Below are 26,059 nucleotides of genomic sequence, written 5' to 3'. Positions count from 1 at the left end.
CACTGTATACTCAGCTGGGGAAATAAAGATTCGCAGTATTCTTATCTGCAAGGAGATACCTGCTTCTTAGATCCTCTAGGAAAGACTTACGGCAGCCTCTGCTTAGCAGAAAGTTTTCTTTCCTGTTAGTGGTTGCAGCTGGGAGAGCCGTGCCTCATCTCTTGCTTGTAATTACATCAGTAGAGTATCTTGGGGGAAGGTTAAATGGTCTTTTGTATATCAAATAAAGCCAGAGAACTTCACTGAAATCATTTAATGAAAACAATCCTGATTATCTGTAATACTGCCATGTGATATTTTAAAAGAACATCTTAAAGGGAAACGTGGAATTGTTTAAGGCCTCTAAAGACTAGAGTGCAGAGGCTATGCAGCAAATGCCTTTATAATCTAGGATCTGAAGTAGACTTTGAATCCAATTGTTTTTTTCACTGTTGTAAAACATAAGAGATTTTGATGTGGTAACTCAGATTTGATTCAGAACTTTCTTATTAACTGTTCTTCATGCACATCAAATTTTAGAGACTGAGCTAAAGGGCTCTGCACATCAAGGATGGAACTGACTCAAGGACAGAGCTATTAAGGTGTGTAATAATCAAGAGAGGAGAATTAATTGTCTTTAATTTGGCATAAATCCCAGGGACCATAACTTTGGTTATTAGGAATTGAGGGCCTATTTCCAATTAGTTATACCCAAGCATGCTCGCGTTTCCAACTTTGGGAGTCTAATCTGTGAGCGCGTTAGCGCAGCAGTCGTTGACATGCTAATAAAGGACAGTGCTGCCTGACCTCTCCGTGTGTGGTCACTGCCAGCCGGTGTTTGCCTGGCAGTAAATCAAACCGTGGTATTGCTTTATCATTTCTGACACCTTGCAGTGAGCAGTTCAGTGCGTGTCAGCTGCTTGGGCATTCTGTGCAGACAAAATCACCTGAGCCGTGCTGGAGCAGGTCAGAGAGGCTGCTGTGGCTTTTACATGCTTTTTAGACTGTGAGCCTCCTTCTAAGACATATGCTCCAGCAAAGCCAGGATGTCTTCCCTTTAGGCGTATGAAATGTAAATAGTGCAATTGTTATCTATACTGGAAAATCTGGTCTAACCTGAGCTGGATTAAAGAAAGAGGCGGCAGTGGTTTCCTGAGTTGGCAGCAGCAGCAAAAGAGCATACTGCGACCACGTGGCTCGAAATGCAACACCTCCGTGCTGACAACGTGGGAAAGTATGTGGGACTGCTCGGCCATGACCAGCCAGCCACCCCTGCACGTACCTACGGAGCAGGGTGAAGGTGCCATGTCCCACGGCAGGGCTGGCTACTTTATACGCACCGGGAAATGGAAGACACAGTAACATCACCCTTGTTGTAAAGCTCTCAGTGTAAATATCTGAGGGTTTTAGGGAAAGGTGGGCTTTGAGAATCCTGCAGGAACAACCTCCTCTTGCAAGCCAGACTGTGTGTATTTTGCATTGAAAGCACCAAAACAGGGCCGGCAGGAACACGTGTAGCCATGTGTATATGTGAGGGGCAGAAGGAAAGATGGTTCAGTGCAAGGAAGACAAACCAATCCATGCACTCAATTCCCCTCTAATTGTTTTCTGAGACCTGCAACCTCATGGTGCTTTAGCCCCTGTCTGTTGATGCTGCCTGCCAGTCGGTCAGGAATGAAACAAAACTTGTACAGGGCAAGAGCGTGACGTCCCCTCGTAGCTGTTCTCAATTCTGTTTATCCTGAACCTTGACTTCATTGCATGAGAAGGTCCTGGGAAGTCCACAGGGGCTACCTTTTTTCCCCCTTTTCTGTGATTTCCCATTTAAAAAAGAAAAAGAAATAAGGAAACTTCAACAGCTGCTGTGGGGACTGCTCCTCCCAACCACTAGTGTGTGGAGCTAGCGCAGAGATCTTCCTAAAGAAACCTGGAATTACATCGCAGTGGAAAAATAGCAGATTGTCTTTAAGACTTCAAGGCCAACTATTCTCCATTTTCAAAAGGGGAAAAATCCTTTTAAAGGTTTCCTTAAGTTAATTTTCCAGCATAGTGAAGCTGAAGCTTGCTAAATCCAGGTGTCTGTTTAGCTTGCTTGGTCTGTATCTGGTAGATGTAATGTTTTGGAGGAAAAGGTAGGGACCATATTTAATGAAAACACAACCGTCCATCTGGGAAGGAGTCGTCCCATGCCACCAAGCTCTGCAGCCCTCCTCGCGTGCCAGGGAAGAGGGGTGGGGAAACCCACAATGTCTGTAGTGGTCATTGGATAAAATGAACCTTTGACTAACAGCAAATAAGTCTAATGTTAGGGAATGCATTTTCCTTGAACAGCAGAGGAATTTCAGCTGATCTCCTGCATTTGGTTTATATTAAGAAGAGTACCACAGGAGCCAAGAGGTGCCATTTTTTTAATCCACTTGGCCTTGACAGGGTTTCACTGCCAGCTTTCCATTTATCTGTTGCATGCTCTTTAATTCATGAGGGCCTGCACTGGGGATTTGTTTAAAGCCTTGGCTGAAATTGTCAGCCACTCCTTTCATTGCACATCTTTCTGAAAAGATGGGTGTTGTGGCAAAGCAGTAAATAGGATATTGAGCCTCTGCAACACTTGCTATCTGTAAAAAGAAGAGTATGTCCTCTGTTAAACTCTGATCAATTACATCATCCCAGCATTAAAAACCATCATTTGTCTGGCAACAATGTCTTATTTGTGTTTACATACAGCCCTTGGCTTGCTATGGGTCTTTCGCTGGGGGCCTTTCTACTTCATATGGTCTCTGAAAGACTGTTAAGGTAACCAGAGTCTCCATCTAAACTGATGTTGGAGCCAGTGCAATTAATGGGTCCTCTAGAAAGCAATGGCTTAATATAAGACATAAAACTCACAGTAAGAGAATATTTCTGTTCCTGACTCTGGTCAAGTCTTGCTGGTTTTTTCTACTTTATAAAAAGTCACTTCCCCACCAAGTAAATAAAGTTAGTTACCCAGTATCGCAAGATGTTTTCCGTGATAGAGTATTTTAAAACTTCTGAATGGAAAGCAGTGATTTGCCATATCACTGATCTGTCTGGAGTTCAGATTAAATTAAAGCCCTTCTTACAATTCTCAGGTGATTTCCATGCCTGCAGACCCTCTATGCCTGAGCTGGCTGCAGTAGAACAAGTGCATTGAAACTTCGCATTTATTGTTTCATTTGAAAATAGAATTTCTGTGAGAAAAGGTACGTGAGAAACTTTCACAGAGTCACCTGATGTCAATATGTGAATATTTTCTTAAAGGTTATTTTCTTTTTGAATACTATAAAGAAATAATGCCTTGGACTCTAAATTTAATTTGTGGTTTACTATATTGGCCTTTACTGGGACTGGTTCTATGTACTAGTTTTGCTAACTTATTAAAAATATTTTGATATAATTTCTGAGCATTTGCTCAGAACACAGGTCACTGCAATTAAGGAAATGGCAGATGTAGCCACATGCCTGAGAATTTATTGAGAGTGGCAGGGAAGGATGGTGCTGGAGAAAAGGCACAGGGTGAGGGAAGGGGCAATACGGGGACGTGGAGAGAAGAGCTGGAGGACCAGGGCTGGTGCTTTTCAGCTTGTTTGCTGCAGAGGAGCCTTGTTTTTGTAAGAATTGTCTTTGTCCTCCTTTCCCACACCCACACGCCTTGATTGCTGGCTTTGGGATTCAAACTCTCACGGCATCACAGAGCCACTCCATCCCATAGCTTGGCAATTTTGGAGATTGCCTTCAAGTTTCAGTTTAGTCTTTGAGATCAGAGAGCAAAGAGGTGTTTCAGGAGGGTGTTCTTCCAGGGGAGGATTCTCTGGTTTCCTTTTGAAGCGCTGGCAGTTCGTGAACGCCAGAACTGGAGCATATTTGTACTTTCTCTAATGACTCTCTAGCTCCTCCCCAGTACAATCTTAAATTTCAATTTCCAAGCTAATATTTCCAGAATATTTAGAATGTTCTCAAGAGTTTCTGTTTGGGGGTTTTGGGGAAGGTGAAAGACAGACAAGAGGGATTTCTTTTTCTCTCTCAAGTAATATCACGGTGATTATCCTTAAAAGGTCAACAGTCGTTGCTGTTCCATGTTTTCGGAATACCTTCCTTTTTCAGCAGCTTAGTTGCAAGGAAAGGCAGTGCTTTTTCTTTCCCATGTTGGAACAATTGCTAGAAAAGAAGACTTTTTCAGCAGGGTATTTTGTCAAAACATACAACTTGGTCCCATCCCTAATCTTAAAATTTTTGCTTGAGAGTTGCTGGTCACTGTTGCTTTGACAGGCAGTGATGTTCCCCCACGGGAGGAGAAGCAACTGGATTGACAATGATGCAGACAGGCTGCAGGAGCTAAATAGAAATCAGATTTTAGCACGATCTAGCCCTTTCAGTAGGAGTTTAAGTGACCAAAAATCTTGCATTCTGGCCTGTGAAGTGGAAATGAACAGATTTAGTATTCCAGCTGAGTGGCAGCAGGAATGCTTCACTTTAATCTGAAACTCGACGTTAGAAAGCGTGGGAGAGTTCTGCTGTCAGATTAACTCAGTTCTCGTGCATTTTTTCCTGCACTGAACTGCAACCAAACATACATGGATCAAAAGTTAAATGCTCCATTAATTTAACCACGTGTTGTATTTAATGGCATATGGAAATGCATTATTGATTGCACATCTTAAAAATGAAAATCTCTATGCTAATAGCATATCAGTGCAGGTGAAGTAGTACGGAAAATGCAGGGGATTAATAAATGACTTAGAATACAAGTAAGAGCTATTTCCGTGCTTTTCTTTGAAAAGATTGAAGTTTGGGGTATGTTTTAGTGGGAGTGTGTTTATATATTCTGTCACAAGGAAACGTGCAGTGGCAATAGTTATGTTGTATTTCTCAGTATAAAATATTAAAAAGAAACAATGGTTTGAAAACAGTTCTACAGGCAGTTCTATTCAACAGTTGGTACCAACAAATGGCACAGTCCTGCCTGAAAGCACAGCATGGTCTTCTTTTACTGTTCCTTTACTATGGAGTCTTAATAGCTGGCTGCAAAACCTTTCTGAATTCATTGTGTTTAAAGAACTTTTGTGAGTTTTTTCAATGCATACTTCCAGCTGATGAGGTTTTTTGTGAATAATAGTTGTTGAAAGAGTCTAGGCTTATTTATCAGCTGTTGGATATGACCCACAAAACTCTATTTTTACCTACTTGAAATTATGCTGTAATTTTTGGGGAGGAAATAAAAAGGGTTAAAAAAGGGACGCCTGCTCAGGCAGGGAATGTTGCAGATATGATCTGTTTTACTTGTGTGTAAGCTCTTCCTCACCCACATTCTTGACATTTCTTGCTATAGTTTCTGCTGTGCTATACTCTGAACCCTTAAATGACTTTCAGTGCCATACAATCTAAGCCCTTTTTAGTGCTTCATTAACATGAGTGACTAGCTTCTCCGGTCTCTCAGGAAAATGCTTGTTTTGATGTGTCTTTGGCTTTGAGTTGTCTGTGGACATTGCTCCGCATTCATGGCAGAATAGTGGGCTTGGATTTGGAGCAGGAGGACTAGGGTGGTCCTCACCTCTTAAGGGGCTTTGTGTCACACTTCCCACCACTCTACGAGGCTGTGTCATCAGCTTGGAGAGGCTGTGCCCTACGGCACAGAGCTTGTTCAGCCTGAGTAGATAAGCTGCTGCTATAATCTTCCTTCTCAAGTTTTTTAGCTCTTTTAGATATATTGGGCCTAAGTCTTGGAAAAACTTTGAGTTTAGGACCAAGACTGCAAATGTGACTGTCATTGCGAAGAAGCCAGAATGGAAAGCAAGAAGAGGTAGCCAGGGTGACTGAAGGATGATGTGGTAGTAGGGATTTTGTAAATGTCATCTCAGACTGTTGCAATCTAACCTGATAAGAGTGTAAATAATTGTTTTCTTCCAGGATGGGTTGAGGTCTCCTAGCTGACAGCAGACTCCACAGCTAACACATACTGAGCAGAAGTTGTTATTACTTACAAAGACCCCTAAACTAAGAACTGAAACAGTGGGTTGTAGGTGCAAACCTTTAATTTGCCCAAGTTTGTGACTGAATACTTACTTCTGGTCTGCTCTGAGTCAGCTTCGGCACCTGTTAATCATCTTTGTGCTGCCTTCCATCAAGCACAGGTCACAATCTGTTATCTGTGAAGGAGAGAGAGGAATTGCCTGTTCACTGCTGAAGCTGTGGCTAGACTCAGTCAGCTCAGCAGATCTTGCAGTGGTTATGAAGACCCTGGATCAGAGGAGTGCAAGGCCATGGTAGTGGAAGTGCACTTCCTCCCCAGAGGGACCTTTCTCACGCCTTCCCTTGGGCTGTGCTTAGGGGACAGCCATGCTGGACAGTGACAGCTCTTGCCTCCATCAGTGCCTCTAGAGCTGTGGCTCTTTTCTGTGTGCCAGCCTGAATCTAGACAGGATTAGCTACGCCGTGAGAAGCTTAGAGGTATCTATGGCTCATGTGTGGCTATGTCTGGTGTGTCCTGGAGGGCATTGGCAGTGGCATACTGCAGTGCTTCTCAAAGGGAAGGAGGACATATTTCCTAATGGAGGGCTGGCCCTGCCATCTGTGGCACCACCTTTTGTCCTGGGCAGGTCAAGAGGCATCATGAGGCCCGAAGGAAGGTTGTTCGGATGATAACAGCATCTCTAAGGGCTGGGAGAAACAATTGGTTTCATCCCATTAGGATGCAATTGCCCCCTCAGGCCTGGAGAGCCAAGGTTGTGCCCTGGGTGGGAGGGAGCACTGGGAGCACGGCGAATGCAGGGTGCTCAGCCCTGGGGAGGTGACATTTTGCTACAGTGACCGTCTGTTATCTTACCACCACACACGTGGGAGCACAGTGAGAAGCAGCGCTGGGACTTGGCAGGAGCACAGACTGAATCCGTGTCAGAGCCGGTTGGGAGGCATTGCCGTGTCTTGCTCTTGGGAGCACCTGCCTCTCTGCAAAGCCATCCTGCTCCCCTCTGAGATAAACAAGTGCTTGGGAATGGCCAACTGTGCTACTGAGAAGGTATCAGTGGCTTGTAAATGGAGATAATTGCTGTCCAGCCATGAAAGGACAATGTCAGCAGCACCCATCTGGCACTTGAAGGGTAGCGCTGTCTCCATCGGGTGTTTTATGGACTCGTAACCTCTAGCATGAGCAGGTCCTGTGAGCTCCCACGCCGCGAGCCCCCGGGGTGGGAATCTGCCTGACAGTTTATCCTCTCCTGCCGTGTCTAGTCTCGTATTTTCTTGCATTTTCCTTACAGTACTTTCTTTGTTTTGGACTGACTCAGATTCTTTCTTTTGTGAACTGTTTTGCTGCTGCTGCCGCTATGATCTTTCTAAGAGATAGCAAATACTTTGTTTACTGTAAGCTCTTGTGCAGTAATTCATGTGGTTACACCATGACACAGAGAAGTCCTTCTGGAGCTCGTTTCCACACCCACCCATTCATCTGCGCCCTCCTCCCAATTTTCGGCAGGCAGCTTCAGCGTGTCACGTTGGTGTGATGTCATACGAAACGGGCAGATTTGTCATTAAAAGCCTTGTCATCAATAGATGACTGTTTGTATTTTCTGCCTGCCTGAAACTGTTTTATACTTGCTAACCCAATAATTAAGACTTTGCTGCCTTTGAAACAGGTTGGTTTCACTGCCCCACCTTTTCCTTAGGCAATTACAAAAGGCGGTGCCAATGTCGACAGGGCATTCATTAGCCTGCATAAGACTTGGCTCCAGCAGTGAGCACGCACAAACGCACTCCTTCTCCCACCGCTCCCCGCACAAGCGGTAGCCCGATGCCGGGCAGCCTCTGGAGACCACGAATTTGGATAATATTTTTGATGAGCTTCTTAGGAGGCTTTTGTAAGAAGGAGGATGCAGGAAGAGAGTGTCGCCTCAAAATGGCTGATAAAATGCTCTTTGTGCAGCTTCAGTTGAACCTGAACAGAGCAGTGTCAGGGTTTTCTTATCATGTAAAATGATGCCGCTCTTCTGGGCCGCTGGATTGCTCGACTGCTTTTGATTGTCTTGCGGTAATTGAATAGCCGCGCTGTGTAACCTGTGCTGAAGGAATTAGGACTGTTTATTCAGCAAACAGATGTCCTGAATTGTGGTGTGCTTACAATCTTACTGGCTCACATCTTTCATTAGTTAATATTGCCGACTACCCAGGCTATCTTCCTTGCACTGATAATTTTGCATTTGCTAATGCGTTTCAGTGTCTCAGAGGGAGATTTGGAAGCTTGTAAAATTTGTAATTCCATTAATCCATCAAATACGACTCCGTCAGTAGACAAGGGTTACCCCTGCAACACCCTATGTTATATTGCGTCAAACCGCTACCTCTTGCCAGGATCGGTTCAGCCCTGGTGACCTGAACTGGGGGAGATCCCAGCCTGCCTCACTGAATGGGTAAGGAGCATGAGAAATAGCTTTTGATACATGTATCCTGCTCCTGTGCAACGCTGACCACAGTCAAACACATTTATATGGGGGATCTCTCTGCCCTCAATCCGTTTCCTGGCTTGTCCGTAGCACTGCACACTCCTGGGTGGCTTCAGATAGCTGGCAGAATTGAAAACAAAGCAGCTTTGTGTTTTAATCATCCCTACCGAGCCCCTAAAATTGATTTTGGGCTGGAAGTTCCTCAGCTGACTCAGGCTGGCAGGAGCCAGTGGCCCAGATAAGCTCTTTCCAGTTCTGTGTGGGGATAAAGCCCAATGTCTCTCTTGAAATGAGTTGAGAACACCCCTTCAATGGGGCAGTGGTTTTGATAGACTGTAGGAGGTTTAACCTTACAGCTATAGCTGTAACGTATAGAAAAGCTACTTTTTGCTATTTCCAAATTATATTGGGTATCATTTGTTTTCTCTCCCTCAGCAGTCTGAACAATTGGGCTCATGATACTAAACAGGCCTGGCTTTTATAGGAAGAGGAATATGACAAATAACTCCCATAAACATGTTTACAGTTTGCACTATCATTTCTAAAATACCATTTCCTACGTTGATACAAAGGAAGTTCGCAGTGGTAGGGGAAAGATTTTTACAGGTGCCCAGTCATGATATGAGCTCCAAAACACAGTTGCAGGGCTGCAAGAGCAGTGAGTGCTGTATGGGGATCGCGCTAGTAGGAACCCGATATCCAGCCCCTCCAACTTTTCTGTTCTGTGAGAGATTACAAGTTTTGAGCAAAATCCTGGGGGTAATCCTGCAGGATTCAGCCATCAACAGCTGTGCTCACCACAGACTCCTCTGCAGGCCTTTTCTGTAAGCAGCTGTTATCCACATACTGTTCCATGCTAGGGCTGATCCGTGCTTCTCATAAGATACAAATTGCAATTGCCTCCGTGTCCCTTATCGTCACTTGATATTTGGAGTGATAGAGAAAATAAGGATGCCCCGAGGGGTATGTGTCTCACAGCAGCATCCTCAAGAAAGATAGTTTTCTGGGGAGCTGGTGAATGAGCTACGTAATTGCAACTGCTACGTAATTGCAGCTGCTCTAAAGGAGGTCTCAGCTCCGGTTTGGGGCTGTGGGAAAGGTTTCTTACCTTAGCTTTTCCCTTAAAGATGGGAAATGTGTGGCACAAAAGAGCTGTAAGAGAAGGGGGGTTAGATTTCTGTCACCTCAGAAAGGAGATTAGCAAAGGGAGCTGTCAAGTGAGCATGAGATATCCTCTGCACATGCTGTCATGCTAGATGCCAGAGGGACATTCCTGGCTCCTTGGTGACTGCTGCTAGCAAGACCTCAGCCTGGTCATGGATTTTCCAAGTTTCAGTTTGTAATTGCAAAACCCACTCGTTTTTTTTCTCTCTCATTGTTTCCTTCTCCTTTCCTCCTGCTTCTCTCTTCGCTTCCTGCTCTCCTGTCATTCCTCCTGCTGCTGCTGCAGTCCATGGAGGGAATTAGAGCTTGCAATGCCAAAAAAACTCCTGCTTCTGCTTAGATTTTGCTTGCTCTAACCTAATGCCTACCTGAGATACACCCCTTCTGAAAGTTTCTGAAACCCAGAAAGAAAAACTGGTTTAGATAGTCTGCACTTGAAAGCAGATTCATAGCCTGTTTTAATGTGTATTAAAAGCACACTAGCTATCCTTGAATAAAACCAAGTGCTGACAAACTCATTTTTAGAATAAGGGTATCCACGTATTGGCATGAATAGGAGGATAGCTATTACTGACAAGCTCCGTGTGCAGACAAGTTAGTACAGCTAGTGAGGGCTGAAAGGAGCCGAGGCATGACTGAGCCTCATAATTAGACCTAGATTAGACTTTTGCTGGAGGGGAAGGCAAGGCAAGAACAGCTCTGAACTCCTATCGTCGCCTGTAGTGTTTGAACACAGAGACATCCCTCGCCGTCCCAGGGAAGTCAGCAATGCCAAGCCGGGCTGGAACGAAGCCCCATTATCTCTACAGGAGCATTGCTGACAGGGCAGGTGTGGGCTTGTGCTGGGCTGTGCTCTGTGGTGTGACCAGCTCAGGTTTTCTCCACAGCCACTCTTCTCCAGGAGGGTTTGGTGGGGGCTGCCAGAGCCACACAGTACCAGGGGAGGACCTGCAGTAGTTGAGGTCCCCCATTTCATGATGGTATGGGCACCTGAGGCCCTTGGACCACTTCTGGAGAAAGTGCTCGTCCTCCCCCTGAGCTTGAGCCCCGGACACTGTGACCTTGGCCCTGTGCAGGTCCTCTGGAGCTACTCCAGAACTAAGAGCAGGTAAACCCCAGCCTCCCTGTGTCTGAGGTGCCATCAGAGACCAGCTGTCAGGTTTCCCTTGGCATCTCATCACAGCAGACTACTGCTCTTAAATATCAGTGTTGCCTCTACGTTTGATTGACAAGGGATCAAACAAATCCTTGCTGCCTATGCGTTTTTGTAGATGCCGGCACGCCAGCGCCGCTTGCTTGAGTTTTGGTGGTGGTGTGGCCATAGCAGATAGGCAGGTTTCAATCTCCAGGCATGCATGGGAACTGGGCTGTACTGGTACCAGTGCTAGCCCAGGGAACCTGCTGTGGCTCAGACTACACAGGATGAACCACTACTCTACTACTGTCATTTACTGCTATAGTTTGGGGGCTTGTGTGCAGTTAAGAGGGTGAAGACTGTGCACCACGTGAGCCTTGCACGCCTGCCCGTGCCTGTCTGTGTCCAGCTCAGCACGGGGTCTGGGGGCTGAGGGTCATCACATGGTGGTCACCTGTGCCCTCTGTCCAGGTGTTGAGTGCCCAGCATTCCCGTCGGGCTCCATAATGGCTTGGGCTTGCAGGGGGTGCAGGGTATGGGAACAGCGCTGTACATCTCTTTGGAGTCCAGAAAAGGCTTCATCTAAGAATTGTATTATGGCAGAGGTAGCTTTGCTGCCGGGTCTTTGTAATCGGCGTATCTCTGTTGTAACCAGTGAAGTCAAGGTTAGATCATATAATTTCTGCTGGTCTGTGGCTCATCACAAATTGCTAATTTTGATTGAACAGTCACCTCCAGTGCAGCAGGCTGATCATGTACCTGTGGATCAGACACGGTGAAGGATTTTCTGATCTCTCTTGTTTCTGTGGGCAAAGGAACATTGCAGATGGGAAGAGATTTCTTGCACAAATGCTGGTTTCAGATTTGCTTTTAGCTATGTGCTAAGCCTCCACATAGACTTTGGACGAAGTTAACTGGGTGATACTTAGCTCAGTGCATTCTTTGTAAAATCTTGAACAAACCAGAAAAGATTGTCAATGGTAATCATGGTGATTAGATTAGATCACTTCAGGGTTTGAGCCTTCCCAGAGTAAACATCTGCTTTCAATATCATAAATAGCAAGGTGATGCACTTTAGGCAAACTTGGCCTCAATCCAAGGGAATGTCATTGTTTACTGCTTTTCCTATATATCTTCCTTTGCTTTTCAATCTATACCGTGCTGTACCTATGTGTGTACCCTTCTTTTGTTTCTTGTCAGCCATGTAGGAGTATGCATTGTGGTTGCTCAGTATTGAGTGCTTCTGTTACTTGTTATTGAATGCTAGCTATGGTGTCATTCCAGTTAAGCTCTATGTACCTTTTGTCTTTGAAAATCAATGGAGAGCAAATTAAAAAAAGAACTCGTTTTTGTGGTATCTTTCATTTAAAAAAAAAAAATTCCATTTATGTTTGCTTATGGTGAGAGAGGTTTCTAGGGAGGCTGGTCTGGGAGACAAAATATGGTCTGTGCTTTTAATAAGCATCAAGAACCATTTTTTCCTTTAGAAAACGTTGGATACTTCGTAGCCATTCTCATCTAAACAGAAAAACAATATTCCAGGGCATTGTTTTGTTTACAGCAGATGTTGCCTTGTGGTATAGAATCTTGATTTGCAAACAAGTCAAGGGTCTTGGGAATTCTCCTGAGATCTTAGGGAGGAATATGTAAGATTAGCCACACAGGCCGTGTTTGTGCTGCAGGTGTGGCAGTACAGGTCGAAGGAAGCACCTGAGGTGGCCTATTGCTAGTACCTTCCTATGGGGAGTGAGGGGTACGGTTCCAGATGTGTGATGATAGCAGAAAAATCAGATTGCAGCAAGTTCAGACTCCTCTGGGACATGGGAAGATGCTGAGGTCTTGTTTGTTTAAAGACTGCAGTGAGCTGGGAGCCTTGCAGAATTGAATTTGTCAAAGAAGAAGGTTTGCTTAAGTTCCCTTAAAACAGGGGGAAAAAGAAACATACTGAAAATAATTGAGTTTCTGGTGCTTTAAAAGCTTCTTAATGTTCTTCAAGTTCTTTTTTTCTGCGAAAGTATGTCCTTTTGATTGCAGTTCAGGCTTCGCAGAGTACAGTACATCTTGCCACAGAATGAGTAAATGAGCTCTGTTCTGCAGCTGCTATTGAATGACGATGTTGGAGCATGCCTTGGCTTATCAGTGAAGGTTGCCTAATGTATTCCACCCAGCCTACCTGAGCGTGCTCTGCAGCAGCAAACCCAATTAACTCTTTTCGTACCTGCTGTATGAATGGTTTTAGCAGATATGGGCGTGCTTTGTTTTATAGTATTTCAGTAAGACATGCCAGAGCGTGCACTGGCCATTTCTCACACACCTCTGTCGCTCTCTGCAGCCCAGAAAATGCACCAGGAGCTTGCCACCGCACAGTCTGGCAAGGCGGTTCATGAGCAGAGTGTGGCTCATTAGCTTTACATTCATTAGTTTCTAAAAGCCTTCTGAATCAGATTTGGGGGCACGAGAAAGAGATTTACAGTCTATCCTACCAGTGTGACAGAATGTTCCTACTCAAAAAAGAGAAAATGGGCCTCTCTGGACCATTCTAAGGGGTTTTATTGTTTAGCTGTTGTTTTTCAAGATGCCTCAAACTATTTGGCTTTCTGTTTGTGTGTTATCTTCAGCTTAGTCCTCCCACAAAAAGGCAAATACCTGCATTTACTGAATTATTAACAACAATAGATGGAGCTTACGTATCAATGAAAATTATGGACGTTTCCCAAGGCAATTGATTTAAACGGAGTTAAATTTAGTGGAAGCTTCTATTGGTGTAATGAATGCTCATTATAGAGCCTAATGTGCTTTAAGGGCTTGAAAACCTTCTCAGTAGGGAAGTCAGGCTGCTGTTTTCCAGCAGAGGCACAGATGCCATACCATGGCACTGCTGTCACTACAACCGTATCCCATCGCTACGCCTGAACATTTCTCTTTAACCTTGCATGTTTTTTTCTCTTGCAGAAGACCACCTCCCAGCTGGCTTCCCGACCATTGACATGGGCCCACAGCTGAAGGTGGTGGAAAAGGCCCGCACAGCCACAATGCTCTGTGCTGCCAGCGGTAACCCTGATCCTGAAATCTCCTGGTTCAAGGACTTCCTGCCTGTCGACACTGCAACTAGCAATGGGCGAATCAAGCAGCTCCGCTCGGGTAAGGTAGCAAAGCAAGTAAGCCTTCCCCACCTCCTCACTCTTCCTCCCTTTTCTCTTTACTTGCTGCTGTTATATTTTCCCTGAAATGCTGAAATGCAATTCTAAACCCAAATGTCAATTTGATTTGAGCTTGTTTCTTTTACAATATAAAAACAGTTTTTGGAGCTGATCCTCTCTGGCAGGATATCGTGGCTTGTTAAAAGGAGACATTAGAGTGGACATGCCTTTTGGAACATCACCTGGATTCCTTCTTCGGTAGACCGTCTTGACATTGCCCCAAGTCCTTGGTAGGCTCAGACATTTCACTACCAACTCAACAGGTCTCAGATACTTTTAATAGGAGCACAGTGCAAATCAGGACAATGAGATTCCTGGTTGAGATTTTACAATCAGCGGTCATGTACTACTTCACTCCTTACATAGGCTCTGCAAGACAGTATTCTGCTTTCTGTTGAGATCTTTATCATTCTTGCTATGTGACACCACAAGAATAAAGAAAAATCCAAGAAGCAGCAATTCTGTGGATTTCAAAGGAAGGTGGACACAGTTTTGAAATATACCTTTTTTTTTTGTTTTTTTGTCTGATAAGCCAAACACTAGCTTTTGAAATACAGACAGTTAGGTCTTGTGGGTGGCTAAGAATGCACTCAATTTAGCGAGCAACTCTTGTTTTTCTGCTGCTCTGTTCGGTCTCCCAGGACTGTAAGGCCCATTAGAGAATTAAAGAAAATAAAACGTTGCTTTATTCACTGATGAAGTGCAGCTCCCCAGCGTGAATTGCAGTGGCTATTTAACAATGCACAGCAGCACTACACAGCAGCTTTAGTCTGGGGAAAAAAAGCCCACAGTACCCTACAGGAAGCACAGAAGGGAACAGAGCTGGAACAACTTTGGTCAAGAAAGATCTCATGCTTAAATAAGAGGCAGACTGCCTTGCCTGGCCACGACGTATCTCTGGGCACTCAAAAGCCATTTGTTATGAGTGCTGCTGCCAGGGCAACACCATCTTCCTCCTGGCAAGGTGAATGTCTTGACGCATTTCCCCATAGCAGGAGCCCTCTGCATAAATCTGATGATGCTTGGATGATAAGAAGTAGGCTTGTACTTGGGGGAGTGGGTAATGAGACATCAACTCTCATCAAAAATAGAACCCAGCCTGACACTCCTGATCTCACCTTGATGTACCAGTGAGCACTAATTATACTAATGCATTTATAGCTTATGAAATTTCCCAGTGACCTTTAGCTTATCTCCCCCACAACATGGTTTAATCTTGATCTGTTTGTGCTGAAAGAAAATATCACACTTGTTAATTATTCTGAGAAGCTTTAGGAAGCAGCAATAGGAAAGTGCACATGGATGTGTTTCACTTCATAGCTGACTAAATCAGCATCAGAAATTACCATAAATGAGCAGCAAGGCAGCTCCTGATGCACTTGCTGTACGTTCTCCAGCCTCCTTTTCGCAGGCACTTGGCTGCCTCTCTACCAGCTGCTTCACAAGTTTAGTGAGATAGAAAGTTTAAAAACAAACTAGTAAACCCTGTCACTGTGTCCAAGTTTTGTTTCCTATTCGCACTTCTTGAGCAACATCTCAATTGAATATTTCACGGGGGATTCAAACTCTAGAGCTGGCTGCTTGCTGAAGACACAGTAATTACCAAGGGAGGTGTCAAGGGAACCTATTCGAAATCAATGAGCAGCACACATCCTCAGACTTGCGAAAGCAATTGATTAGCTTTCTAATGTAGTAAGGGAGGTTTCCACAGTTCAATGCAAGAGACTTCCAAATGAGTGAAGTTTTATTTTCAGGGACCTGGTGATATGATGCCAAGATTCACCAAGGCTCTGCTCTACCCTGGCATGAGTGGAGAGCAAGAAGTTTAGCACTTCTTGTGGGCAAGAGGTTCAACCCCTGCTTGCATTTGTGGCTTTTTCCTGTATTTGTAGTTGATACAACATAGGGCCTGTGCTTTGAAGTGCCTGAGTCCTACTTACCTGACTGCAGTCACCCTGTGTGAGCAATTTGATGGGTTGGGCAGTCTCTGATCCATTCTGCAAGGTGCTAATTGAGCTCTCCAGCACTACACCATAGTGGGGCAGAGTTGTTTTTCAAAGAAAAGAGTATTTAAATAGATACCTCATTATATGGCAGAGTTTAATAGTTTGCAAAGTCTCTGCTCCATTAAGATCATATCTTATAGCCAGCCTGGCATATCTGCATGAATGTCAGTTTATACTATCTCAATCTAAATATACGCTCATTTAATTTCATTTAATTAAAACCCAATAAAAGCTAGACAGATGTAATATAGTTAAAATAGCTACAGCACAGTGTGAGCCCAATATTGCATATATAGAGTGTCCGACCTTCAACAAGTACATAATATATTATTATTCAGATGTACTAAATATAGGTCATAAAGGTCAAAGCATCTTTGGAGTCTGACTTAGAGAGGGGGGGTGAGGGATGATTTCATTTCTTCAGGCTCCTAGTGTGGAATAAATAGCTAGAGGTAAAGAAGCAGCATGCTTGGGAAAGGTGCTCTCTTCTGACACTCATGGTTGTATGGGCTGGCAGTGCTCTGGGGGCTTCAGGCAGGTCTTTGAACTTGCATGCAGTCAGATCATGTGCCCAGGAGGGCTCTGAACATCAGTTTCTAGAGGTCTGTTAATCTTCTGTCAAGGTACTAGAGAGCTTGTGGTTTAAGACAACCAAGCCGTCATCTTAGGCTTTTTTGACGCCAGAGGACCGGTGTCTTTGTCAGGAGCAAATACACAGTTTATAAATCTGCCCTGTATCCTACCATCCCTCATTTACTAATTACATCTGTGTGTGTGTATGTGCATTCTTCTCATTAAACCTTCTGACAGTTAGCGTAACTCTTTACATTTAGAGGGCTTTTTTTCCCTTTCTCCCCAGTACATAGATCTTTCCTCCCGAGTAATGCTTAATTCTTTTTGAAGTCCAGCTCTTGGGTAGTTTTGCCAGTATGTGTTGGGCTAATTGCTCTAGAGATGAGAACACAAATAAATACAGGTTTTCATCATCACATTATCACAGATCAAGGCAAAAGCAAGGTCCCTGACTCATGCTGGTTGTGGCAAAATTCTCCCTTGCTCATCTTGCTAATATTTCCCACCTCTTGTGGAGAGGCTGCTTTTCTGCAAATGCAGTGACTCAGGACAACTCCCTGTTCTCCCCCAGGGTGCGTAACTTCAGTCATTGCCTCTCAGTCATTGACACAGGATCTAAGGCCAGCTCTGGGCTGGGAAACCTCCCCAGCATGCCAACTTATTTAAAACCTGTTTGGCAGAACTTATTTTAAAACTGTCCAGACATTGTAGTATTGCAGGTGATGTATGTATGAGTTCTGGCAGCAAGGGTCAGTGCTACACCTCTAACCATGTTTTAAAATTAGTTGATGATGTGGCAGAAACTCTCTCAATATAGATCAGATTGTACTGATGCTTCACAGTTGTTCTGTAAAGATTCTTGGATCACAAGCTCCTGAAGACTTCAAAGCAACTCTGATGGTATTCATACTCTCAAAGCTTTTGAATGCTTCCAGTGAGTTTCATAGTTGAAGAATTGCTCTTCCACCTTGCTCTTCAGAAAACTTATGAACAAAATGTCAAATTAGAATAAATAACTGTTCTGAATGTTAACATACAGATATCTTTGCCATGTAAGGAAACTCCAGAAATTCAGGGAGCATTGTCATCTTTCACCTAGTAAAGAACTTGGTCTTACAACAAGTATCTTTCTCTTTTAATCACCATCAATTAACTGAGTTATGGAACCGTGCCTTAGACCCTAGTGTGGCTTTCAGGCAATTAACTGCAAGTAAAGTATCAGAGAGAGCTCTGCAGATGACTTCAGTCACTTTCTGGAAAAGTGTAGGTTCCTCTAACAAAGAAACAGTGGGAGCTGGCTCACCAGATCATCTTGCTGCATTTATGCTCTCAGAGTTACCAGCAAGCATTTTAATTTTAGTCTCGATCCTATAGGTAGACGCACTACTTGTTTGCAACATACATAGGACAAACTTGCAAAAAGAGGTGGTACCTTTCCCAGTGAAATGGCAGTGACGGCCATATCCAGCTTCACTGCTAATAGCCAGCAGCCAGTACCCAGCAGAAGACATTCAGCTCCTGGCAAGAAACAGCTTTGATTTCAGACATCAGATGGGCATCGACCTGTGACAAGGTGTGTAAGGACAGCCCGAAAGAATGGGGATTGGGGAGTATTATCCAAAAGGATCGGGAAACCCACACAAAGATGCTTTCTCAGAAGGGACTGACTGGACGAGGCTTGAAGCAATATCGTGGCCAGCCAGTTGACAGCTGAAGTTTTATGTCCTGGAAGAACCTATACTGCACATCTGGGTCTTGTGTGAGGTACACACAGCAGTGATGGGATCCACACAGACTCCCTCTTGCAACTGGTGGCAAATAGCCAGTCTTTTCTGCAGTACTTTCACTTCTGAAAATAGTTTCCCCCAAAAATATGTTAGGAAGTAGCTGAAAGCACTGCCGGAGTTCTCTGGGATTCAGTGTTGCACTGCCCTAGTGCCCAGCTGCAGCCAGCAAGAGCCTTGGTTTCTCTGTTTGATGTTACTTTGGAGTTACTTTGGATTTTTTGGTGGTTTAGGTTCCTACAAGGAAGTGGTGTGTTGACAAGTCTGGGGTGAGCTTGTGTGAGCAGAATGAAGTCCCTTCTCCAACAGAGCCTCTCCTTCACAATGGGAAATACTGATGCAAATAATCCCATGGGGTTTTCCAGTGTATCATCCCATGTTTTGCCTTGCTTTGGGCACCTGGCTGTGCACTTCCATTACACAGAGGATGGCAAGGTCAGCATTCATTCCTGACTGAAGTGAATGTACGGGGCGTTATTCAGTGTCTGTTATCATGAAGGGGAGATAAACTCTCCTTCCTTATGAGTGTTTCAAACCTTTCAAACACAAGGAATTGGGTTTGAAGTTTGATCTTGGGGTGTCCTTTGCATAAAGTGGCCTGGTGATCACAGGGCACAAGTTGGCCTCAGTAACCATTCAAGGGATGACACCTCGATCACTTGATGGGCTCTCTTATGTTGGCACTCTGTGGCCTGTGTGCTGTGATTTGGTCCCTTTGAGGGACACCCTGAAAAGTGAACAGCCAGAGATGCATGATGTGAAGGGTGAATGGGAACTTTTATTCCTTCTGGATGAGGAAATTTGGGCTCCAACAGAAAAGCCTTGTGCCTCTCTGTAATGGTGTCCTCTGAGTGAAGGGTGAATGTCTTAACTTTGCAAAGGTGAGAGAGACCCAGAACAAACACTGTGCTAAATGCAGCAAGCCTTTGTGCTGCTCCCACAAGGGTTGGCTTACATTCGGAGGCCAGGAGGATGGGGATTTAACGCAGAAAAAAATAAGCTGGTCACACTTACGGTTTAGGGAATCTGCTTCAAGTATGCAGTTGCTCCTAGAGCTCTGTGTAGACAATTGCGTATTAGAGAAAGTGTTTAGCCTCTACAGGGAGTAGATTTAAAGATTTGCTGCAAATCTTTTCAGTTCTAGGGCAGAACAACAAACCTTATTTCAGCCAAATGAGAGAGAAGGAAGTCCTGTTTTCTGCCCCTTGGGCTTGTGCTCAGAGTCATTGCACCGTTCCCGTGGGAAGTGACACACTGTGGTGATGCTTTTCTTAACTCTGAGAATTGTGGAAGGGGACAGGGCGGGGGGGGGTGGGGTGGGCCTAGACCAAACAGAGCAAAAATATCGCTTGGCAAACTTTCCAAACAGGCAAAGAGAAATAACCCTGTTTTCCATGGCTGTGCTATTTCATGCAAGTATCTCTGGGTATAACTGTTCTGTCAAGGGTAGCGGTAGTTACTAAGATAGATAAATAAGCAGAAGATTTATTATTGCAAGAGAGAAATTACCCACAACTTCAGTCACTGCAAGATCTTTCCTGATGCTTCAGTCATCTGTGGATAGAAAGTGTCAGAAAATATAACCAGACATAAAGTTAAGATGGGGTAATGTCATCTTGGCAGAGGAAAACGCTAAAATGAGTAGTTTGAATTGCTGCTCCTGCTTAGAGAAGGGACTCTGCCTAAAGGAAAGGTAGTTAGGAAAGAAAAAGAATAAGTATAAATATTATAATTACTTTTTAAGAGGCAAGTTAAACATGCTTAAAATATGCCTTCTTTGTATTTACAGAAATTCTTTTCTGTCTTTCTTTCCCATTGGGTGATCATTGTTGTGGATAATGGAATGAGCTGTAAATCTGAGATACACGACACTCTTGTATGCATACTGGTATTTATTAATCAATACACTGAACATGATTTGACACACTGTGTCCTGTTTAACCCTGTTTTTCTGTCTGTTTAAACTCCTCAGTTTTCTTTGGTAAGTGCTTGGTATTCAGATCCTACAAATCTGCATAAAACCAACACATACCATGAACTGCCTACAGATTCGATCTGCATGAATCTCTCCCTTATACTAACAGCCTTCATATGTGCAAAATAAGACCAAGGGGACAAAAGTGGGGATTAGAAGGGTTCCCTGCCAATTTGCCCGGCTGGAGCACCTGCCCTTCAATTATGCTTCGTTATTGATTGTATGCTGAACTCAAGACACTGACCAGTGGATCCTCCACTTGCTAGACACATTGACCTCATAAAACAAACCTTTATAGATTGTTGCAACAGGATAACTTAACCTCACTCCCAGAGAAGCCCTCCTTATAAGATACTCTTCATTATAGCATGTAAAATTATCTCCAGTGCCTTATAAAGAGGGTAGAGATTCCTTTCTCCAGCTAACATCCAAATTAGGCAGGAACGACAGAGGTCTGGCTAGCGTGCCGTTGTTACATTACCAGAAACTACTTCGTTTCGAAATATTTCTGTATGTAAAGTTAATTCTGCATGACACCAGTTCCTTTGCCGGAGGGAACCTGATGCAAGGGTTATGCGAATGCAGAGAATGGCTCAAAACCGATTTCTTACGCTCTCCCCGTAGTTTAATTTCTTTAAGCAAGCAGATTTTGTCCCACTGGTCATTCTAACCTCAAAGCAAAATTGCACCTAGTGCCCGCAACCATGCGCTTTCCACCCCTCCTGCCCAGCACACTCACGGTCACACAGCCCCCAGGACACCCCCTCCTTGTTCTGTATGAGGAATGAAGGGGCACTGCACCATCTTCCTAGCGTGTCCTCCATCTCAACTGCTTGAACAGTGGTGTGGGTGAATGCAAGTGGTGAGGCCAGCCAGCAACGCCACCTCGGCAGCTTAGTTTGGCCCCCGTTCATGAGGGTGCTGACTTTAATGGCAAGATGCAGGGCTGGATGCTGCACTCCTGGAAGCGATGAGCTTTACTAACCTCCTGAGAGTGTCACTCTGACTTTTATTGCACATCAGTTTCTTTTTGTTTATTCCTGTCGCGCTAATACAAATTCTAGCTTTAAAAAAACTTTCTGCTTTTTAGTTATAATTTTCTTCCTTTCCTCTTTGTACTAATGCTTCTCTCTAATCTTATTTGCATTCAAATTACCTCACCAGGTGGTACACCGATCAGAGGTAAGAATGCTGAAATGTGCCTCCAGTTGTCACGTCACTCCATCTCCTGTCTGCCTTGTCCCTTCTCCTCCGGTGTTTCTCATCTCCAGCTTTTACTCTCAGCCCTAACTCTGCCAGCGCTCTTGCTCATCTGCACTCTCCCACTAGTGTGTTTATTTTGGTTGGTTTTTAGCGTGATTTCTTGTAGACTCATACATTGCGATTTTGCACTGTTGAAAGGGGGTTATTCAATGGAAAGTTTGCAAACTGGAAAATGGTCCCTGGCCTCCGCCACGGGAGGGTTGACGTCTCCTGCAGCTCCTGCAAGTCTCTGAACTTCCCGTGTAGTTGTGGCCGCTCAGGTTTTGTGTCTAGGGGGTTTTAAATGGATTGCTTTGGTGTAAGTGTAAGGAGGTAACATTTTCACAAGAGAACAGTTAAATTCTTTTCTGCTGCTGCTGACGGGCATGAAACTCTAATCAGAAGGAGATAAATTCTTGAAAGTTTGAGCAACTCTGGCTCTGGGATAAGGAGCACCTTTGTTTGCGTTCCTCGTGTTTGCCTTCCAGGGGTGCCAACCCTCTAATGTGGCGGCAGAGTGGAGAACCACTGCCCCAGACCCCCCTTTCTGAGCTGGACATGCCGGTGTTGCTTTGCAGCACGAAGATTTGTTTTAAATAGCTGAATCAGAAGCACATCTGGCTGCTTTTAGCCTTCATTAATTAAACGCACCCCTGTTTTGACAGCCCAGTGTGCGCAGTCCCTGGCTGGTTTTCACAGCCTGTATGCACCAGTAATGACTTTCCAATTGGAGTGTTGTCTTTTCTAGCCTAAACGCTCAAAGCTGTCCCTTTAGATTAACTTTGGCGCGTTAATCAGTGTTACATGCTAAGGCCCTTCTGAATTCTCTTGTGATTTTGGTTACCCCTGTTGACTGACCTCTGGATTTCTCGACAGAATGACTACCACCTACAAATCAACACGACCTCATTCGTTCAGTTTTCCCCCTTCTCCCCTTTCCTCCCCCTTTTCCCTGAACCACTGGTGGAAGTTAATAATCTGACTCTTTGGAACTGGTTCTGTTGCTGGGGGTTAATGTTTTCAGCTCCCATTAAGTGATTTTAGAGTAAATGTGAATTGCCGTTTGATGCGTATTTGCATTAAGTTGCCTCTGTAGCAAATCTGGGTCAGGGAAAAAGACTGCAAACCTTATTTTGATATGAATGGGCTTATATATCTGTCATTCCTCCCTTTGGAACACCAGAGATTGACAGCTGTGATGTTACAAGCTCCTTAAACTATTGCTTCATCTCCTATTTCTACTGCAAATCCTAAAATGAAATGACAGTTTGAATGCTAACTAGCCAAGCGCTCTGAGCTCCCAGCCGTGCACGCCAAGCGCGCAGCCGTCCCGGGGCCTCCTTGCGCGCTTGCTGTGCACCCGCCCTGTCTGATGACATTAGTGACTCAGCACCAGAACCCTGTGGATGCTCCATACATCCTGCTTGGGAAGCGAACGCATCTCTGTGAAAAGAACCATCCATCTCATAAAACATAAGTTCCCCGCACCCCCACCCCCCCTTCCTACCCCCGTTTGAGTCCTGATGAGGTATTTTAAGAATGTTCTTGACATTATTTAAAATATATGTGTCCTGTTTGAATGTCAAAGATGACATTTCTGTGAGAGCAAACAGAAGCCACGTGCTGCTCTCTGGCTTCTCCCAGAGGATTTCTGTCAGCCTAATGCCTTTTATTTAAAACGGAGGTCATTGAATTTCTAAAGATAACGACAGATTAGATGAAAGTGCTTTTATGATGGTGAGGTTGTGTCCATTTAGAAGTGACTGTTCTGCCATGTTCTATACCCAGCTGCACTCTTGTTCCTCATTAAGGTAAGTTTGATGCTTCGGAATCCATTCATTTGGTCTGAAAGGAAGGGTGAACTAATGACTCTTAACGAACCCTTTTGGTAATAATGTTTGGGGGAGGAAGGGGAGGTTTTGGGTTTATTTAATTGTTGCTGTGACTGTGTCGCTAGGAGTTGTGTGTCTGGAGTACTTGGGAGGTTCTAGCATTACCCAAGGCCTTTGTGCTGCAGCAGCGGAGAACCCACTCGCAGGGAGCAGCGTGTGGTTAGCCAGAGGACGACCTGAGAAATTCTACCACACACCCCTCCAAACAGGAGGAGATTTTTCTCTCTAAACTCCTCGTTTGACCTTACCCCCACATTTTTGGTCCTTTCTGTCCAAGACATCTCTGGCTTCCCTGAAATGGGAGGAGCTCCCATCTATAATTCAGAATCTCAGTTTGTAGCTTCACTCTTTACCCCTCCGGGACTGCCCCAGATAGTAATTTAATCTTGAAATCCCTATTTGTTCATCAGAAAGACATGGGGCTGGCAGATGCCTATCAGATTAGGCAATAGCTATCTTCTTAAGGTGACCCACAGACAGTATCAGCAAATCCATGTTTAAGCAAATTCTGCCCCATTGTTATTTTCCAAGTAGAATATAAGGTGTTCATTTCCAGCATTTCTCTGGAATTGAACTCGCTCAACCTATGTGAAACCTGGCTGCGCTTTCCTGCCACAGGCTATAAGAGAGAGCAGGGCACTGTTGTGTTTCTGGTGGGTGCTGGACTGAACAGGCATTAGATCGGATGCACATGAGGAGGTAAAAAAATATCATCATCTCAGGCATTTTCCCTCTCCAGTCAGATTTATTTGTTACTTTTTTGTCACCACAGGAAATATCTGAGGTTCCTATACATAAGAGTATTTCTTCCCTGCAGACGTCAGCGTAGCAGAGGTCTGTCTGAATTAACTTTAGATCAGCTCACTTGGGTGTCAGAAGCTGTCTCTCTGAGAAGCCAGGTAAACACCCACACCGACTTCTGTATAGCTGCATCTAAACCTTTTCCAGTCCCGAGCGAACTGGTTTAAATATAGCTCCAGTATTTCGACGCTATCCTGCGAGCTGGAGCGTAAAACTATCCAAAGAGATTAGAGGAAGCTAAAAGAATTTTGCTGTCTCTTTTTGAGCATGTGTTTGTACATTTGATTGCACTTTGTATATGATAGGAATTTTTTTCTGTTTCTTGAGCTTTTTCAGTTGCAAAAAAAAAGCAAAATGAAAACAATTTTAAAATGAGAAGATACGCTTGCAAGAGCAGACAGTGTCAGGGGAAGGTTGGGTGGGGTAGTGCCTGGAAATGCTTGTAATGCCATGTTTCTTACTGTCGGGATTCAGATTGACTCATGTCCCTTTAGAAGCACACAGAGGCGTTACTGTGCATTTGACAGTGCTGTAGTTTTGCTTCTGACGCAGAGTCCCCTGAGATTTCCTGTACCTGCTGGTGAGAGATCAGAGCATCCTGAAACTCCACTGTCTTAAGAGGAGACCTCGTGCTGCCGAGCACGTTGGGTCTCCTCTCCTCCCTCTCTGCCCAAGTTCGGCTCGGTGGCAGCGGTCAGGTGCTATCAGCAGCTGCCTGTGGTGCACAGGAGAGTGATTTCTCAGCAGCGCTGCTATCCAGAACAGGCCCCTTGCATGCCAATCACCGGCCTCTCAGGCATAATGTCCATAATGAACGCTAACAATGAAAATATATTTGTAGTTATCTTGTTTTGCATAATTGGCAGTGCTGACGGCTGCTGAAGGCTAGGTGCAATCCTCTGTAACAGCTGGGAGGTGCTGCTGTTATAAATTACAAAAAATAGTGAGGATGGGAAATGCTTATTTTCATTATTAGTGACTCTTGAGTGCTTTTGGTGTCTTTCATTTTTTCACAGCTCCCACGGCAAGTGTTGGTTATCTTGGGCAGCAGCCAGGGTGTCAAACTCCAACCCCCTCATTGTCAGGGCTTCACAGTGTCTCATTCTCCACCATATTCACACTTACGGGTCCTTCTTTGGTCTGGGCTTGCCACTGGCCCTACTCCACAGCTCCTTTTTAGCAGAAGGGGGATTGGGACCCGCCCCTGAGCACTGGCTGAAGGGGTGACTAAGAATACTGGTTCAGGAAAAGTCAGGCGGTGTTTCTGTGGAGGAAGCTGGTGGGAGGCAGGGGGAAAGAGAAGGGAGGTGTTTGGGGTAGCTCTGGTGTGCAGGGTGGGCAAAATTTGCCTGTTCCCTGAGAAGAAGGGCCCTGGTCAGGTAGCTGGGTTCATTAACATCAGCGTGGCAAATCCTTTCCTTACATGAGAGCTGTGACTGCAGCCTGGTTCCCCTGACTTCTGGGTACTTACGGGAGCATTTCATTCCATGTCTAATTTTATAACCAGGGCAAAAGGTCAGTCCCCACCTCTGAGCCGGGGGGGCTGAGGATATGAATGCTCTGCTAGAGCAATGGAGACGCTCCCGCTGCTGGGGATGGATCTCCGACCTGAATACATACGGAAGAGTGCCGCCCCAAGAGCTGCTGTGTGTAGCTCCGTGCGGTGCTGTCTGGCAGAAGGGAGCACAAGCATGCGATGAGCTACGGAGCAGGATTTCAGAGAGATCAATTTGTATGGTAACTCAGATTTTTTTACATTTGGTTTGTCACCTAGAGTGACACAACAGTACCCAGTGCTGCCAAGAAGCGGCCCTTATCAGGATCTGCCTTCCCCATCCTCTGTGCAGTGCACTTT

General features: G+C 44.8%; 1 protein-coding gene across 12 annotated transcripts in view; it reads left to right on the top strand.

Annotated features, from left to right (window-relative positions):
• Positions 1 to 26,059, top strand: part of PTPRF (protein tyrosine phosphatase receptor type F) — a 396,065-nt gene that overhangs the window by 272,519 nt on the left and 97,487 nt on the right. For 7 of the 12 annotated variants that reach the window (XM_087731164.1, XM_087731163.1, XM_087731161.1 and 4 more), the window contains exon 6: positions 13,684 to 13,872. In XM_087731164.1, coding sequence (XP_087587290.1) covers positions 13,684 to 13,872 — 189 coding nt within the window. Of the gene's footprint in view, positions 1 to 13,683; positions 13,873 to 21,433; positions 21,452 to 26,059 lie in introns of all 12 variants that reach the window. The other 5 variants (XM_087731153.1, XM_087731160.1, XM_087731155.1 and 2 more) reach the window with 1 other exon arrangement.

The sequence above is a fragment of the Nipponia nippon genome, unplaced genomic scaffold (assembly GCF_047370975.1).
Source record: "Nipponia nippon isolate SJK-2023a ecotype South Korea unplaced genomic scaffold, ASM4737097v1 scaffold_5, whole genome shotgun sequence".
NCBI classification, from domain to species: Eukaryota; Metazoa; Chordata; class Aves; order Pelecaniformes; family Threskiornithidae; genus Nipponia; species Nipponia nippon.
This window is presented reverse-complemented; position numbering and strand designations above follow the sequence as displayed.